Raw genomic sequence first — 19,665 nt, 5'->3', positions numbered from 1 at the left:
CACACAATAAAACGTCTGTATTTGTACGACTGAGTAAATATTAAACTGAACTTTGCCTTGGAACATTGTGTAAGACGGTGTAAGATTTTGTGGGCGCCCTCAACTTTATTATCCTCTTTGTATCCTTAAATGACATGGCATATAAGGTGTGAATTCTATGAAGACTACTTATACATGGGGTCATATCCATGGACACAAGTAACGATAATTGACAACACGATACGCGACTGTATTTAGGGAGGCTAACCACTAATAATTAATAATGCCGGGTAGGGCCTACTCCTGGGCGACTCGTGTGGGCAAGGACGCTTAGGACGGTGACCAAATGAGTCTCAAATTTCACCGGGGAGGGGAGAGGGGCACTCAAGTATGATAATGTAGGCCTATACGCATGTGTGGCCAACTTTTTTAAACACCCCCCTAAAACGAGTTTTACCCTACCAGCAAATTTAGGATCAATAGGCCTAAGCTAACTTAATACACTAAAGGAAGTTTTGGATGAGAAAACGAACATTTTGATGAGAAACGGCCAAAATGGTGAGAATTTAAATTTTCTCATTCTTTTGGATGAGAAACTTCCTGGTGTGTGTGTCAATCATTATTGTCTTATTAAAATCCGGGACTTTGGTTGACCTGTGCTAGACTCCAGCACATGTTAATGACGCAAAGACAGTTGTGGTAACACCATGGTCGAAGACCTGCAAAAAAGCTCAAAAACAGATAGTAATGAAACCAGTTTTTATTTTCCTTGTTCTAGCGAGTTCACACAGGGAACTTCTATTATTATCGGGAATTGCCTGTCACACGGGGAGCGTAACCTGTGTAGGAGACTAGGTCGGACCTGGTCGGACCTCATCTCTCCCCATCGATTGTAACCTATAATCCCCGACATTGCCCTTATGAACTCACATCCGCCTGGTTCACAGAGAAGGTGTTTCTAGTACAATGCAGCGTCGGACTCTAGCTGAGAGCGTAGCCTGAGTCCAAACGGACTCCAAGAAGGGCTCTCCATACACAAATGAACAAACACAAAGGAAAGTAGTCTCCTCCGTGACCAGCTTGATTTCGATGGAGCGAAACCAAATTGGCTGCAGAGGAGACGGGTAATTTTGCCATGCAAATGAGGTGAGTGCCCTCTCAAGAATAACTACTCTCTGACATTGGCATATATATGGTACGCTTAACGCTTCATCAGTTACAGTTGCATTTACAGTGTCACAGGTCGAAGGTTGTATACCTAGATACACGTACACAAGTTTCCAGAACGGATAAACCAGGGATCGATATAATGGGATAGGCATCGTAGTATTACGTAACACACCGAAAGATGTAGTTTAACTCTAGACAATTCAGTATCGAAGTTACGTAATGTTACTATGTCAACGGGATCACGCGCTAGAGTAATGAACCACGATCGAAATGATCACCACATAAAGTATATGGCACTCGAAGGCATACCAAAGTAGCGTGATCCGGTAACCAAGAGAATTACGTAACCACTTCGATGCTGAATAGGCGCCATATTGCAGGAGGGTTAGAGTTCATAGAGGAAACGTTAAAGGTTAGTAGATTAGGTCACCCAGGCACATCACTAATGAACACAGGTAAAAACATTGATTTTGTAAAATTCTCCCGATTTTTTAAAATTAGGCCTACTAAATAAGGTTAGTACTTCAAACCATTCTTTGATGAATCTATGCAATATGACGGTAATTTTTGAAACATCTAAGAATCAATCTTAAACATCTTCATGATATTCATTTTTTGCGCATGGTCAAAGCATGCTCTTGCGCTATCCACAGACTATCCGGTGGAAACTTCAAAGCAACGATCATGCGTTATATTTACAAAATGGCGAATGATGTAGTTTAACTCGAACAATAGCGTGACCGGCGTGACGTAGTTTTTGGCATTGTTCCTATATGCACTTTCACCCTCCTGGATAAACCAGCTACCAAGGCTAACTCGCTAAGCAAACACACAAGAAATTTGATTGATCGTACTAGACATAAATTAAATTGTTGGGTCATTATTCGAAAGGTGTATAAAGCAGGCCGTAGGAGGGCACAAAACGTTTCAAAATAAAAACATTTCGGCTTATAAAAGTGGTGCATAGGCATATAAAGGGCATAAAACGTAACCCTATTCTATTACCAGTCTACCCCCCCCCCCCCAATCATGGCACGAAATGGCTTTATGCATGTAAAAAATATTTACACAAATAAGGTCTTATCTTTTGAACAGTTTTGATCATTTATCACTTATCTATCAACAACAAAACTTGTTTTCCTATAATATAACTAGGCCTACCATTAGCTACCATTTACACATCATAAAATCGGAGCGTGTAGAAGAATTCAAGTTTTTGTAGGTCTTGTGGTTCTTGAGTTATGTTGTAAAAGAGGGCTAAAACAGCAACAATTTTGTAAAACATACATAGCTTGCTTAAATTTCAAGTCATAATGTTTGGCAAATGCTAATAAATCATGCTTCTTCAACTCATCAAACTTCTCCCAATCTATAGTTTCAAGAAACTCTTCTGCATTGAACTCTGCCATACTGTACTTTTACTTTTAAGACTCAGTAAATTAATGTCAACTTTTTTACAGTGTATTTCCCGGACGAAGCCCCCAATTTTTGTTACGAGTCGAACTGACTCAAGGCCAAAATCACCTTTTACCCGAACTCACACGAATGCACAACACAAATACACTGTTTGATTAAGCTAACAAAATCTAAGTCTTTAATTGAAAACAAAGTATGATTGGTACATATAACAACAATTGCATATACAATCACACAATCACAGTTTTATTCTATCAGTACTTAACCAGCGGTCTTCTTGTTGGTGATTCTAGAGTTCTTGCAATGTTCTGGACGACTGATGTATATATCCTTATTCACTTGTCCTGCGAAAATAAGCGAAGTCCATTGTACACTTGCGTTTATAAATGAAGAGCTTTGTTGCAAAACCCCTTACATCCATTTTTGACTTTTTGAGAAAAACAGCTTTTTTTTAATTGTGCAAGTATTACTTGTTCGATTTGATTCAATTTGGGTTTGGATAAAGCGTTGATGAATAGAAACTAAAAGAATAGGTTTGGTACAATTTTCAAGCCTTCCTATTTATTTTATTATTTCTTTTATATCGCACCTTTTGTGGATGTAAGGGGTTTTGCAACAAAATAAATTTACCCCTTTTCTAGAAACCACCTTTGCAATCAAATTTGAGCCCATTTGTTTGCTGCACTACATTATGTAACTTGACTAATGCTTTGAAAATCAAAAAGAAAAATTGAAATATCTCATTTACTTTTTTAATTATGAATTTTTAATTAAATTCGGGAAAATGGCATTTTTTGGGTATTTCCGAAGCTACACCTTTTGTTAATTAAAATGATTTTTTTCAAACATAGTGACCCAAAAACAGTTCCTTTTGGTTTTAATAGGTAAAGAACATTCCACTGAGGCTACCATTGTACATCAAAAAATTAAAACAAAACAATTCTATATTCATTTTAAGTTCAGATTTCCGGAAATTCCTAAGATTTCCCAATCGGGAAATATACGATACCTCCGGAAGGGAAGGTAGTATGAAGGTCAAACAACCACCAAAATGTGTATTTTTACCCACACTATAATATTATGCCAATAACTCAATTTCGGCCAAAAGTGGATGTAAGGGGTTTTGAAACAAAGCTCTTCAAATATCCTTGCGTATGAAATCCTCACACGAAAATGATTCTTGCGCTGCTTTCTCCACAAATATTTCTCCTTGCACTGCTTTCTCCAAATATTTATCTCCTTGCGCTGCTTTCTCCAAAAATGGTGCTTCTTTCACCAATCACTCTTTCTGCAGGGAACAGGCTTCTTTAACACTGCTCCGCTGTATTCGACAGATGTGGTTTTCATAAACCCAGCAAACTCCAGCAATTCGACAGAAGAACTTTAATCCTTTGATGAGGATGGGTACATTTGTGTACTCGAAATCTCCTTCGTTGCTGTATTAAAAATAGCTCAATTATTGGCTATGTAAACTGGTTAAAATGTACTTCTTTTTTGAAGCACGAAGACCATCACACACATGTAGAGTTTTACAATCTCCCAAATCTGCCACAATGTTTGCCAACAAATATTTTACAATTTATTACTTGTTGTTGTAATGGTCTTTTTAAACGTTTTTTTTTTTTTTTTTTATAAATCACTTTTAAATAATACATATAAACGTTATTAAAACCGTTGTTTAGCTGCTAAGCTCCCAATTTGGTACATTTTGTGCACTTTGTGAGAGTGTCCACACATAAAGTGCATGGCCCAAAGTTTATTTTAAATTGTGGAGGCATTTCAGATTTGATCCCTAGTGACTTCTAGAGGTCACAGAAGGTCACACATGGGTAAAATGTGAAAATGCTCCGATCTTGTCAACAGATACACTCGGCAGATACACCAAATGTGTAACTTTTTTTCTTCAAACAAAATACGATAAAATATCATCTCAATTTTCATATACCAGTGTTGTTCTTTATTAAAGCCCTGACAATCAGAAAATCACATATAAACACAACCACATGTTTTACTACCATACCATCACCCAACAACCTTACCCACCAACCGCGTATGCCAAAAAAAAGGCACCACGAGAACCGCTCTATTTTTTTATTTAATTTTTTTTATTATTAAAGTGTCTCTACTTTTCTAACAAATATTCTGATGTCTTCAGCCAATAACTTAGGTTCCTCTAGCGCCGCAAAATGACCTCCTCTTGCCATTCTGTTGTACTGGAGTAAGTTGATGTACCTGTATCGGGTCCACTTCTCAGGCAGGTTCGGAAGCTCACAGGGAAAGTCAGCAACCCCAGACGGCACTTTAATTTGGCATCTGAAATGACAGGATATTTGTGTTAAGACGCAGTGTCGTTATCACGTTATAAGAAAACAAGGCCAGCAATATAAATGGAAGCCTCCTGTAGTCTCTCTTACGAATTTAAAAATTCCAATATATAAATATAGTGTATATAAGTGAACATCGGAGCGGCATGCACATACCTTCAAAATAAAATTTGGGGTTGTTAGCGAACAATTATTAGTTCTTAAGTTTTCTCCAATTAGTTTTAAAATTTCAGCATAGTTTGAAATTACTATAATATTATCTTACTTGTTAATATCGTCAACAAAGAGTCCCACATTTTCCTTATAAAACCTCATTGCTGAGGCCATATTCCCATTCATCCAGTACACCATAATGTTATTGAGTAGATCATCAATCTGCCATCCGTCATTTAGTCCTCCATCTTCTAAGTCACGCCAAGTCTTATTGGTCGCGGTAGAAAATTTCTCTAAAATATATGCTGCTAGACCAACAGGCGAATCCGTTAGAGAATGGCCTGGATTGTGAACAAAATTCAATATTTAAAGACGTATTTAAATATATTTCTTAGTCTTAATGGTCTAGTTCGTAGACACATAATCTAATTGGACGATCGCATCATATCATTTCGAATGTCGTCTATCAGGTCCTAAACTCCCGCCCACATTATCATGAGTATTGATAACACGCTTAACGCGCTTAAATTTAAAGTTTTGTTATTCAGGTCCAGAATTTTACTGTTTTAGACGTTTCATATTCCGTACGGAAGATTTAATCAGTAACGTAGTAGCGTAGCCAGTGGGAGCAGAGTGAACCCCATGACAAAAAATAAAGATAAAAGTGCCCCTCCGAAAACAAAAAGAAAGAGAAAAACAGGAAGGCAAAGGGAAAAAAGGGACAATGAGCCCGTTTTCTTTTACACGATTATATTGTACTTTAATAAACCAGTAGTTTTGTCAAAATCCGAGACTTTGAATAAAACGCAAGAACCGTCGTTTTATTATTACGATGGAATTATTAGTCGAACGCATACACGATGTTCATAACACAGTACGTACATGGCGTACGTAACGGTGATCTACACAACAAAGGATCGTACCAAAACACGACCGAAGGAGTGATACGTATTAGCGATATCGGCGCTGGTAGTAAATTTCAATTTTCTTTGCTTTGCCTTAGTTGTTCAGCTCAAAAATAAAAGGGGATATATATGACAGAAAAAGCTAACATTTTATGGCAAAGAAATGCTAATCTATTTTGTACGAAAATGTAATAATATGGCTTTAATTAATTTAATCGTTATTGATTTTTGCATAGTCGTTTTATCATTGTGCCTCTGCCTGCACTAATTACGCTAGTGGAATAAATGACAATTCTTTCAAAAGCGATGAGAATTGGACAAAACAAAACATGTGAGCATACTAACTCATCCAAATGAATGAGAAATACTAATTAACTTGTAAACGATCCGTCACATTGTTTTAAGGCAGCTGTGTACTCTCAGATATGCATGTAGTAAAAGTGCCATAACTTTGTAATTATTCACGCAAGATTTAATTATAAAAGTATACATTTTTATAAAGGCAAGACATCAATAAATCTTAATATAAATACAGATTTGGTGTAAAAACAACAATTATGAAGAAAATCACAAAAAAGTGAGTTTTTGGCAATATTTTTTTTGGGTACAAAAAAAAAAAAAAACACTCTTTCCATTTTTTTTCTTAAACTTGAAACTCCATTACAAAAACTAATTTTTTTTTATATATTGTACTTTTTGAAATTCACAAACGCCTATTTGTACAAAATTATACCTAAAATCGGGAAAAGTCGATCTTCCTTTTTACGATGAACATACTTGCTTACCTATAGATGATGTATTTATTGAGTTATCGTCATTTTATCGAAAAAATGAACAATGAAATAATGGCCGTTCACGTAACGAGAACTGCCGCATTCTCCTTTGTGATTTGATGAAAATGCAAAATGTGACAGCAATAAATCAAAAAGTGGTGAGCAACAGTATATTTTAGGTACCCTATTCCTAAAACATGTACTTTTTGTTTAAGTATCGGGTATCGTGGACTCTAGAGTAGAAACCTCGCCAAAACTTTAAAGAGAGTCTCCGGCAATCATAACATTATGCCTTTTATGTTAGAAAAATAATTATCAAGCACGAATCACATGGTTTTATTTAAAACTCATATTGGCCATAAAAACAGTCGGCTCTCAACACGCGATATTCAAAATTCCCGCGCCGAAATTGTCTAAATGCAATGACGTAATGGTCATTTGTGCGCAATTGTCGTCAGCTTTCATACTGGGACATCATTGCACTCGACAATTTCGGCGCCCGGGAATTTTGAATATCTTGTGCTGAGAGACGGATGTTTTTATGGTCACTATGAGCTTGTTTTAAATAAAACTACGTGATTCGTGTTTGATAATTATTTTTCTTACATATAAGGCATAATGTTGTGATTGCCGGAGACTTCCTTTCAAGGGTAAATCTTATCTGAGTACACGTTAGCCAACTCCATTTCTTTCGTACTCCTTTTGAGTTATTTATGGTTAATTTAATCTTGAAATAAAAAATCACTAATTATACCAAATAACATTGAATCTGCAAGTTACCTATCGTGTCTGGTTTAGTTGCTTGTAAATGGAAATAGCCACTCTCCAGTAGCATATCAAAAAACATTGGTATTGCGGGCCAAACCTTGTGATGGTCTTCGGCTGGTAGAAACAGTGACGGGAAGTAACTTCCTATTATCATTTGTGCCATTGGTGGGTTTGAGTTGCCGACCATGTTAACGTGCAACCCTTTGACGTGTCTGAAAAATATGCAAACTATTATGATTCAATGGAACGCCGGAAGCTTATTTCTTTCCGCAACCATAATGGGCCTCAATATATACAGTCCACAACTTCCCCCTAATAAGGAACTTCACATGTTCCCCCCTATTCTAAAAATATTTTACGAAATATAAAAATGTAAAAAGATATGTATACCCTGATTTGTTTTACCCCTGTGGACCAATTTATAGCGCCACGCGTCATCATGGTCATTCCGTTCAGTCACAATGGTTAATTGTGTAAGAAAAGAGTCCATAGCAGTCAGGTTTTCTTTAACAAACACCAGAGGATGATTTAAGGAAGCCCCATCATGCACTGTAAAAGTATTATCACTAGAGTTTCAACTGTCAGTTTACTTTTCAAATCCCATTGAATTCTGTGCAAAAGATGTTGTTTTAGAATTGTGTGTGTGTCATTATTACTTGGTCGATTTCAGATCTAAAGTGATGTATGCATGAAGGATTATTCACACCTTCTGTAGATAACATAAACTGTGAAATCGACCAACTGTTTGAAGGTGTTTTTATCTGTCCAAATTCACATTTAACCATGCACGTGTGTATGCAGTGGGCGGGTAGTGGTGTCATGTTCACTCACACAGCTAACAGCAAGACTTGCTGGGAAGTGCTTAAATCATCCTCTGAACAAACACATAAATAGGCCTGGCCTGTATTGTTTGCGATTTGACTCCTATGGACTCAGATGTCACTTTTACTGTTTAAGGGATCTGGAATGAGCGTTTCGACAGTATTTTTTGTGGTTTGGGGAAAAAAATTCATATCTTCCATACGAAAGGTCAAAATTTTCAATTCATCGTCGGCTGTTCATCCCCGTGTTCATCCCACCTACATAAACTTTAAGTACATATCATCAGATTTATAAAGTTTACTTCGAGTACCGTTAAATATCAAAATATCAATTTTTAATCATTTGCCATAAAATGTGTATTACATTGCGAATTTCAAAAAATCCAAATTACTTGATATCAGAAGAACATTCTTCGTATTCAGAATGCAATTCGATATGTCTGATGTGCTCTAATGTCCCACAATAAACACTGTCCAAAAGCACATACCGCGTCCCTTAAAACGGTCTCATAATGAACCATTGGGAATAAACGCAATGACGTGTGGCACTATAATTTGGTCCATATGTGTAAAACAATCAAGGCTACTTATATCTTTTTACAACTTTGCATTTTGTTAAATATTTTTCGATATATTTTAAAAAGTATGTATGAGGAACTTATAAGTTTTGGACCCTATATCACTAAGGGGCTGTGCAATAATTATGAGCCCGCGGGGGTAAAATTTTCGAACGGGCCGCCAAAATCTCTTCCCCCTTCTCGACCCGCCAAAAATCGTTGCCCCCCCCCCCCCTCGTTACACGTGCCAAATTTTTGGGTTCCCCGATTTGCAAACCTTAAATGGACTTGATATAAGTCACAGAAACACAGAAGTGGGGTTCTGATTGGCTAATTAAATCACGTCATCATTACATTCGACCATCAAGCTGTATCACAACGCGTGACCTAGTTCTTATTACGCGATAATCAAGAAGAGCAGTCGGGCACCGCTGAAGGAATTTGCTGAATACTATAGAATAATACATAATGCCATACAAATACATTTTGTTTACATGTTATTTTAGGATCTCAATGATAAAATGGAAGATGAGAAACACTTACTCAGGTAGCAGTAATCCCATAAAAGTCGTAATGGCTGAACCCCAGTCGCCTCCTTGGACATAATATCTATTGTGCCCTAATCGTGACATCAGCTTGCCGAAGATACGGGCGACGGCGAGAGCACCCATTCCTAGAAATAATTTGAACCAAAACAAAGGCGGATAGTGGGGGTCAATGTGTAGCTTTGCTTTGAATGTTTGATATACCTTCAACCATACCGTGCAAACATGGCATGTAAATGCTCTGAATTTAACAAAAATGGTCTCAATGCCTGTCCTCTATAGTTCTGATTTAAGACTTCATGTGTTGAAAGTGGTTGAGAGTTAAACAAACGGTGATCTAAAACCTAAGGATGGAACAAAATCAAAAGTTGCACTTTTATGTTCTGATCAATGAAAGCACGACACTGGTTTTAATGTGCTAATCAATGAAAGCACGGCGTTTAATTAGTTCTCTTGTTCGAGAACGCTTTGTGAACAAATCAACTGGCAATGCAATGAAGCAAACTGCAACTTTTGAAATGGCATCTTCCATGGGGTTTTCGATCATCGTGAAAGAGATCTTAAATCCAAGCTTAAAAATGCAGCTATTGGCTTCCGATTATTATGACATATCTGCCTTTGTTTGGATATACACTATTATACAGGGGTGAACATAACTGGTATCTTAATTCTTTTGCTCACTGTATATTACCTTTTTGTTATACAATCTAGTAAGTACATATTCACGATCATCTCAGTACCTGTTTTGTGAGACGCTTCGGAGTACCCAAATCCAGGTATCGACGGGCAAATAACTTCAAATATGTCTTCAGCAGTGCCTCCATTGTTTACAGGGTCGGTTAATAATGGAAGTATCTGTCATAAAAATAGTTCAAATGATTAATTATAGAATCATCTTGAAAGAAAAATAGATTTGAAAGAAAGTCCTCTTACTAGATTATTTTGCGGATTTTGAAAAATGAACAAAAAAAACTCATTTAACCAAATGACATCTACGCTTTATCGTTGAGATGCTTACATAAAACGTCAGTTATTTTAACCATGAGAAGACAGAGAAGAAGCACGGGTCGTCTGTCTTGACATCAGCAGAGCTTTTAACCGTGTGTGGCAGCCTGGTCTGCTTGAGAAACTTTCTGCACTAGGGTGTTCGGGTACTCTTCATGCTTGGCTGACGGATCTCAAAGATAGAACACTGAAGGTCGTCCTGAATGGGAGGGAGTCTGGATTGAAAACAATCAATGCTGGAGTACCTCAGGGCTCCATACTAGGCCCCTCCTGTTCCTCATGTTCATTGACGACATCTCACAAGATCCGAATAACTAGTCCATCTTGTATGCAGATGATGCCACCATTATGCCCTTCGTCAAATCCAGAGAAGATAGATTTCCTGCTGCAGCATCTCTCAATCGGGATTTAACCAAGATAGAGACATGGGCTAAAACATGGAATGTCCTGTTTGGTGCTGCCAAATGTAAGACCACTACCATCTCCAACCGGAGAGGTGCTGATGGCACCCATCCACCACTTCACTTTTTCGGTGTAACTCTTGAAGAAGCTAACAGCGTGGACCGTCTAGGTCTTACATTGAATAACAACTTGTTCATTTTACAGCGATCCTTCTTCCTATAGACGGAATCCATTCATCTCCGTCAGCCACCCACCAGTTTTAGGATCGCACTGTCGCATCCAGAGAATGATTTAAGTACTACCCAACACTCCACTGGGTTAACTGTGCAACGAGCAGAGCTATGTTAGTAACATGACACCACTGCTCTGCTATACTGCATAGAAGCGCATGGTTACATTTGAATTTGTACATCTGCATTTCCCGGCTATATTTACAATAAAAACGCTGTTAATATGCTGGTGATTTTACATTTTACATGTATGTTATCTACAGAAGGTGTGAATTATATACACATCACTTTTGTTTTGAAACCGACCAAGTAATAATGACACACACGCACAATATTAAAACAACATCTTTTGCACAGAGTTCATTGGGATTTTAAAAGTGAAGTGAAACTCCGGTGATGACACTTTGACAGTGCATGATGGGAAGTCCTTAAATCATCCTCTGGTCGCATCCAACATGCACTTGGTACATGATACGCTAGGGAGTGGCGAACTGTACTTAACCAGGAAGAAGAAAATATATTACGTTACGTTTCTCTTATACGATACATCATTTTCACCGCTTTAACCTCCGCTTGGGTCTCTGATCAACTTACTTTGTAAAATTCATAGAATGACCCAGGCCAACCATGACTCATAAGCAGAGGTTTGGATTTCTGTCCTGGCTTCAATGTTGGTTTCACGTGTACAAAATGTATATCAAGTCCTTCTATGTTAGTACGGTAATGATTGTACTTGTTGAAATACTTCTCTTGAGCTTTGAAGCTGAAAAAATAAGAATAAACATCTGAAGGGTATAGCAAACACAACAACATCAACTTCACGGTCGACGGTCACATTAAACATTTGTACTTGTACATTACCGTTTTATTTTTTAGGATCAATTAATTAGTTTTTTTTTATTACATGTATTATTTATTTATTTATTTATTTATTTATTTATTTATATATTTTTCTTTTGCCTCAAACTTCAAATTGTGCTTGGCAAAATTGGAAGTTCGGGCATACTATGCATTGTCCTTTTTAAAATTTATTCAAAGATATTCTAATTTTTTTCATGCTGTAATCTTTGGGATCAAAATACACATTTCTCTTACTCGTATTTGTTCAACCAATATTTGACAACAGTTTGCATGTACTCCGGTCTGACGCCATAGTGAAACTTCGTTCCTTCAAGTCCTTCAAAATGTCTGGTATTCCGTAGTCTCGCCTTCAGATCATTGATGGTGTCGTTGTTGATGCTGACGGAGAACTGTCGAATCGATTCATCCGCCTGTATGCAAGTAACACCACAACATCGGACAATGCAATAAATTTAATGTTACTTCTGAATACAGTGACGTACATTTTTTATATGGGGTGGATGTTTGTGTAAAATACATCATGATGAAACAGTGTCATAGGTACGCCGTTTTTTTTATTCATTTTTATGGTCAATATGAGTTTGTTTTAAATAAATGTGATCCATGCTTGATTATTTTTCTAACATATAAGGCGCAAAATGCCAATGCTGTGATTGCCGGAGTCATCCTTATAAGTTACACACGTAGAAGGAATGTTGGCTAATATTAATAACAAGAAAATTTATTGTAGTGAAAAGCACATTTCATGGATAAACAAAACTCCACTTAACCCAATATTTGTGGAGTTCGGCCTTTCTTCCATGCAAACTGAAGTGCATTTAATGTACTTGGAAGAATTATTTAGATAATTTAGAGGGGCGGGTGATGCTTGCAGATTCGGTCGTTTGAAAAGACATCGCCCAATTTGCATTTCATCTGTCGACGGAAATACCTATGATAGGGCACTGTAATCATGGTAATACATGCAATTATGCGGAACTCGCAAATTCGTGGTCCGATTCAACTGATATTTTTGAAATAATCTTTTTTCGTGGATATCTATATTGAAGCATATCAACGGAGCATATAAAAGAAGGATACTAAAATAAGAAATGGCCCTTTAACTTATGATACGATTTTATTTTATAGTGTTTTCGATAACTGCTTTACAGAATAGTACTCAGAATCACTCTTAAATCCTTTCAACACATGATGGACCACCCGAGCTTCACCACTGCACCCGCCACCTTGAATTCTACTCACCTTAGGCGCCTTCTCTCGGTCCCCTCTCCCCCACCATCCATCTCCCAAGGGTGGTGGGGTAGGCGGCTCTGAGAATGTGCCAGATAAATATAAACCTGCAACCACTGCCAGGACTGAAAGAATTAGCGGCCATCTCCAACCCATGATAAACGACTGGTTAATACGTCTAAATAAATGAGAGATATAGGCCTATGTGAATAAAGTAGGTGGGGATACGCATCCTGCACAACAACAAATAAACACAATGGGGAACGATTGCTCGCTACAAGCCCGGGGGGGGCACTTCAATATGAAATGGATATAGGTGTATATAGGGCTGGCACTTTCGCACTAAGGGGCATTCGGTGAGAGCAAAATGTAAGAAATATGGGGTCATTGGGTGAGAGCATGATTTTTGGCATTCGGTGAGAGCAAAATGTAAAAAATATGGGGTCATTGGGTGAGAAAATGACAAAAAACAGCGTCAAAAAACCTCGAAAATCGAATTTTTAGTTCAAAAAGGCTTCAAATTTCTTAGTTTTTTCAAAAATAGGTAACAAAATCAGTGGTAAATGAAAGTTGCTGTTCAAATTGAAAAGTAAGGGTCTTTGGGTGACAGATCAAATGGAAAAATAAGGGTCTTTGGGTGACAGAACATGTGTTCGTAAAAAATATGGGGTCTTTGGGTGAGAGCGACGCTGAAAAGGGGTCTTAACAGCCCTACATACGCGTCACCTCCAAAGTGGGAGTCCCCGGGGCTACAAGAGGAAACTGAATATATTTAATAAGAAAGAATGAACAGTTTACCAACCCAAAGTGTTACAAATTAAACATGACAACAAATAAACACAAATCCCGACCGGCACACAACCAAACTTGAAAAAAAAGCAAGGGAATGTGCCGGCATGGGAATCGAACCTACGACCTTCCGATTTCTAGACGGACGCCTTATCCATTAGGCTACCAGCTCCCACTGGTATATAATGCACACAAACACAAATCCCGACCGGCACACATTTTTTTCTTTTTCACTGTTGCTGTGTTGTCCCGTTACTCTTAAGGGAGGTGTAATGAGCGTGAACCTGGTTTGGATGCAGAGGGAGTGTGCCTGTAACAGACACAGCCACCAGAAAAGGACCAGCTCAGATCGCGCGCCAAATAAGTTTGCAGTCCAGAAATTTCATTTTTTTCTCAGCCTTGCAAAAAATAGGCAGAGGTGGGAATCGAACCCGGGACCTCGGTGTTGTAAAACCTACTGCGTTACCACTGAGCCAACTGACAATCAGCTACGAGAAGTTTGATAGTAATCCTTGATATTGCTGAATAGAATAAATCAATACTGATAGGTCTATTTATCTAATGTACGATGTTATTCAAATTGGCCTATAAACTAGGAATATAATGTGAAATGACTATCAATCGATCAATCAATCAAGTTGTCAAGTTATCAACAATCAATAAATAAACCGACGTAGGCCTATCATGGAATATTACTAACTAGACCTACTAACTAATATACCAAATAAATAAAATAAATAAATAAGTCAGTAAATAAATAAATAGGCATAGGCCTAAATAAATAAATAAATACATAATGCAGAATGCAGTTAGTATTTTAGTTGCAAAATTCCAAACATTCTATTCACACATTCTATTATAATTTTCTGCTATACACGCAAAGGACCTGTGCCTTTAATATGTCCGCGCCTAATCAATAATGAGTCTTTCACCATGCTCACACACCATGTTAAACTATTGTATCCCTGCAAGTATTATCTATGACCAAGTCCTAACACCTCAATGAAATGGATGCTATAACGTACCCAATCAAGCGAACATATCAAGGTCATATCAGGGCGTTATACAAAGAATGGTCAAAGGTCAACGTTTCCAAAGAAGTATAGTAATAGATGTAGACACAAGCTTTCGTGCGGGAAACATAAACACATAGTCGTCAGTCGTGTGGTTTTTATGAGATTTGATACGGCGCTGAAGTCTATTGGCTGTCCCAAAATCAGTACCAGACCCGGTTTCCAGACGGCAATGTGTGTGTTGTTACAAGGAATGCAAACTCATTTTATCAATGAGTGAACCACATAGAGGAATACGACATCTATCGTGAGCCAATCTGCATTGTTTCCTGCAAAAGCCGACGATCAGGTAAAAATTCTAAAAGCAGCGTGACTAGATATTTGCGTTAATTTCATGATACGTGTAAAACGCATTGAAAACGCCAAATTGCAGTCATAAAATATATAATATTAGTAAATCACCCAATCGAATGTTAACGTAGGTATGTGGAAAAGAACTGCAATAACAATAACAAACTATGTGCCCAAAGAGTTGTCTTTGGCATGTCGCTTTTTTGAAATATGACCAAAAATATCAAATTTTGGAAAAACGCCCCAAAATTTAAAACAAACACGAACCTTCCAAAATAAATATATATTAGCACTCGGCGGCCCAGTCACTACCTGCCGCTGTGATTTGGGGTACGGTAACTCATTGCTTCCCCTCTCCAGATACCGGAACTTCAAGGTCGCTCATACCCCAGCCCTTAACTTTTGCTTGATTTTTTTCTCAATTCTGATTCAAGCGTGTTGCCCTGTTGCTCGTCATTTACATTTTTATTTTTGTGTTGCCCCATTGCCCATTTTCAATTCATTTATATTTATGTTTTATGTTTCCGAGTTGCCATGTTGCCGGTCAGTTTCATTCTTTCTTTCTTTTTTTCAAATTCATTTATATTAATGTTTCCGTGTTGCCCTGTTCCAAGTCAGTTTCAGTCTTTTTTAAACGCATTTAATTAAATTAATGTTTTATGTTTCCGTGTTGCCCTGTTGCCGGTCAGTTTCATTCTTTTTTTTAACTCATTTATATTTTATTAAAATGTTTTATGTTTCCGTGTTGCCCTGTTGCTGGTCAGTTTAATATTTTTTAATTTGTTTCCTTTTTGCCGTGTTGGTCCGAGTCAGCTTCATAAATTTTTTTCATTGATTTATATTTATAAATTTCGACTTCGATTTATATTTTCTTCCATTTTCTTTTCATCCTGACAGTTTGCTCGCTTCAAACATTTCAACAATTTACTTTACTTCAATTTTTATTTTCCTTGTTCATTTTTCACCTTATGTTTTTGCCCACTGTACTTCAAAATTCAATTCCAAATGTGTTCGCTACCAGTACTCATCACCTGTTACACTAGTGCGTTGCCGCGGCACCAAAAAAAGTACCCCAACCCGCAACCTCAAATCGTGCACAGAGTTGCTCGGCCTATCTCGAACAAATTCGCCATGTCTGGCTGTTGAAGAACTAGTGGATTCGCACTACTATCACGGCAATTTATTGGGCAATTTCTGACACGAATAGGCCTATATGGATCATGACGCTGCATATAGAACTACAGCTCATGCCTATTATAGGCATGATTACACAACTCACATAGGCCTATGTGGCCTATGTGAAGTTGTGTAATCACTCCGGCAGAATTGTCGAGTCATGACCATGATGTACCACCGTCTTAAAGCCATAATGTACGATTACCGCCCAATTTTAAGTTTGTTACCTAAAATTCTGAAATAATATTAGTAATAACTACCAGTAAAGGTTTTTGTCCATTAAAAAAAAAAAAAAAATCCGAGGTAACGTGAAAGAAACCCCTGCACTCACTGGTTATTTTGATTGTTTTACATGGAGTTCTAATGCAATGGGGGACTTTTAAAGTGCATCGAAATTGGACAAACATAACACATTTAGCTGGTTCCCGTTTGGGATATGTGTAGCCTATAACCATTGCAAATGTTATGCCAAAAAATCAGGTTTGAAAAAAAAAAAACAACTGCATAATATTATGAGATCATAGAATTTGGTTGGAATCTTCCACAGTACCTATAGGCCTACCATGTTCGATAAAAACGGTTGGATCTGGATTGGTTTAGGCCTAAATGGTTGAATTTTAGTTAAAATATCCACAGGAGTGTGTGAATTGCAAATGGAATAGCCATTTAGCGACTCGACCCCCACATGCACAATGATTTCACTTGAGTCAATTATTTTTCAAGTAGAGCCATTGAGCCAACTTGACTCCGAGTACTTGAATTAGGCCTAATTGACTCAACTTGAATATCATATATGACCTGATAATAATACCATAGGCCTAGGGACCGTTCACAAACACTTGTTGGAGGGGGGCTGATGCAAAAAAAATTAATTGCAAAAAAAATTTCGCCCCCCCCCCTTTTGAGATCTCAAAAATTTCAGCCCCCCCCCTTTCATGACATGAAAATTATGTGTGAACCCCATAGAAAAGCATATATATATAAACTCAATTTACCCAGGAACATTTGTGGTCATTTTTTAGCCCCTCCCCAGGAGGTTCAAAATTATACCCCCCCCCCTCCTTTGCATCAGCCACCCCCTTAGCAAGTGTTCACGGTGAACGGCCCCCTATACTGGTATGATGAGGGGTTGGCATTTTCTTCGGAAAGGGGTCCTAAATATACTATGGGGGTCATAAATGTTTGGAAAGAAAAATAGGGGGGTCATAATTTCATAAAATTTTATGACCAAAATGTAGGGAGCTCGTGTAAGGAGTGACAAGATGACCAAAAATAGTGTGTTTGTTTTATTTAAAAATACTGATTTGAGTGATTGCAATATAATTTTAGCCTGTTTAAGGGGTAAGGTGCAGGCCTATCGGTGCTTGGGGGTCATAAATTGTTTGTTGCCTAAATAGGGGGTCGCAATTTTATTGACGCTGACTTTTTGTAAATTTGGGACCTCCCCCCCTCCCCCGAAGAAAAAGCCAGCCCCATAATAATGTACTAGACCCGGGGACTAGACTCGCTCTTCTCGCTGCCAGTCCTATACGCGCGCCGTACCTAGGCTATATTTAGACTAGACTGGTATACATACGGAAATGATTAGAACGGGGAATAGGACTATCCTGACATTAATTATATATAAAACCTCCAAGGTACGTGTTTGAGCTGATACAAGTTGTATGCAGATATGTATTTATAATGTATAATTAAATCATGACAAATTTAAAACTCACCTAGCCACCCAACTGAAGTTTGCAGGACGTTGCAACTTACGGGAATTATGTATTAACAAGCTGTGCCAAAAAGATTTCAACGGCAGTGACAAGTCAAATTTAGTTTTAGCTTATCATGTAACATTTAGCTACAGTCCATGGCTTAACGCTTCAATAGTTCTATTTACAGTGTCACAGGTCGAAGGTTGTATACCTACAGATACACGTACACACATTTTCCAGACAGGAATGGATAAGGCCCTACCCAAGCAAACACACTTAGCAAACACACTCAGCAAACACACAAGAAGCTTGGTCAGATACTAGATAGGTCTAAACCTTTTCTATCAAGTTGATAGAAAACGTTTATTTAAAATGTCGGGTTATTCAAAAGGTGTATATATTAAAGGAGGACATAAAACGTTTCAACATAGGCCTACATGACATTAAAAAAAAACATTTCTGGTTATATAAATGGTGCATATATAAAAGGCATTAAAGTTTCAACATAAAAAAACCATTTCGGGTTATATAAATGGTGCAGGGCATTAAAACGTTTCAACATAAAAAAAAATATTTTGGGTTATATAAAAGGCATATAAAGGGCATAAACCGTTTTAATAGCATTCAGTAAAAACATATTTGAAAACTTCCTGCAAAACATTTTTACATGTTATTTAAGTTCAAAATATCGGGCAAAATATTCTGCAAAAATGTTTTCCAACAAACTATTTTACAATTTTTGAAATAGCTTTGCAGTGTTTTCATAATGTTTTAAAAACGTTTTAATGACATTTAGGCCTGTAATACGACATTTAAATTCTATTGAAAACATTTTATCCAAAACAGCAAAACCAACGTTTTTGATTACGTTTTAATAAACATATAATTGTGTTTGCTTGGCATTCAATAAAGCGCGACACCCCTTAAATTAAAGGATGATTTCGTGATCCTAGCATCCTCCTTTTATGACATTTTTCAGTAGATATCCACAAAAAAAGCTTATTCCCAAATGCAGTTGATTCCGATTTTGCGTTGGCGAGTTATGCATGATTTATGTGTATTACACTGATACATAGGCCACTGTTGTAATTTCGTTCTGGTATACCAGAAGTGCTAAGGGACCGTCCACAAACACTTGTTGGTCTGATGCAAAACAATTCGCGAAAATTTGTCGTGGTCCCCCTTTTCAGACCTCAAAAATTTCAGCCCCCCCTTTTTTTTGACATGAAAATTATGGGTCAACTCCATAGAAAAGCATATATATAAGGCCAAATAAAAAATAAAACATGTTTCACGTCCCCTCCCGCTTCCTTTTTTGAGGTTTCTTCATTTTTATTTTTATTTTTTGAAATTCAGTTATAACTTTTCAAAAAATATGTCTAGGAAGTAGAAATGCTTATAAGGTTTTGTGATAGTTAGAGAGGGGCCTATCTCTCAGAACAACAAATAAAAAGAGGCCTCCTCCTTTTTCCGGGCATTATTGTATTTGCTAAAACA

The 19,665-nt window shown here is 37.3% G+C and overlaps 1 protein-coding gene across 1 annotated transcript; it reads right to left on the bottom strand.

Moving 5' to 3' along the window:
• Positions 1-4,479: 4,479 nt before the first annotated feature.
• On the bottom strand, positions 4,480-18,260 carry LOC140162632 (epoxide hydrolase 1-like). Its single transcript, XM_072185908.1, has 9 exons — positions 18,187-18,260; positions 13,152-13,317; positions 12,144-12,319; positions 11,643-11,811; positions 10,152-10,266; positions 9,410-9,539; positions 7,501-7,700; positions 5,155-5,383; positions 4,480-4,878 (listed from the first exon to the last, which is right to left on the bottom strand). Exons 2-9 carry the CDS (start codon positions 13,293-13,295, stop codon positions 4,677-4,679), a joined length of 1,365 nt encoding a protein of 454 aa, XP_072042009.1. The 5' UTR covers positions 13,296-13,317; positions 18,187-18,260; the 3' UTR covers positions 4,480-4,676.
• Positions 18,261-19,665: the final 1,405 nt, after the last annotated feature.

This window comes from Amphiura filiformis, chromosome 10, assembly GCF_039555335.1.
Source record: "Amphiura filiformis chromosome 10, Afil_fr2py, whole genome shotgun sequence".
Classification (NCBI taxonomy): Eukaryota; Metazoa; Echinodermata; class Ophiuroidea; order Amphilepidida; family Amphiuridae; genus Amphiura; species Amphiura filiformis.
Note: the sequence above shows the minus strand (reverse complement) of the source record. Positions and strands in the feature narration are given on the sequence as shown.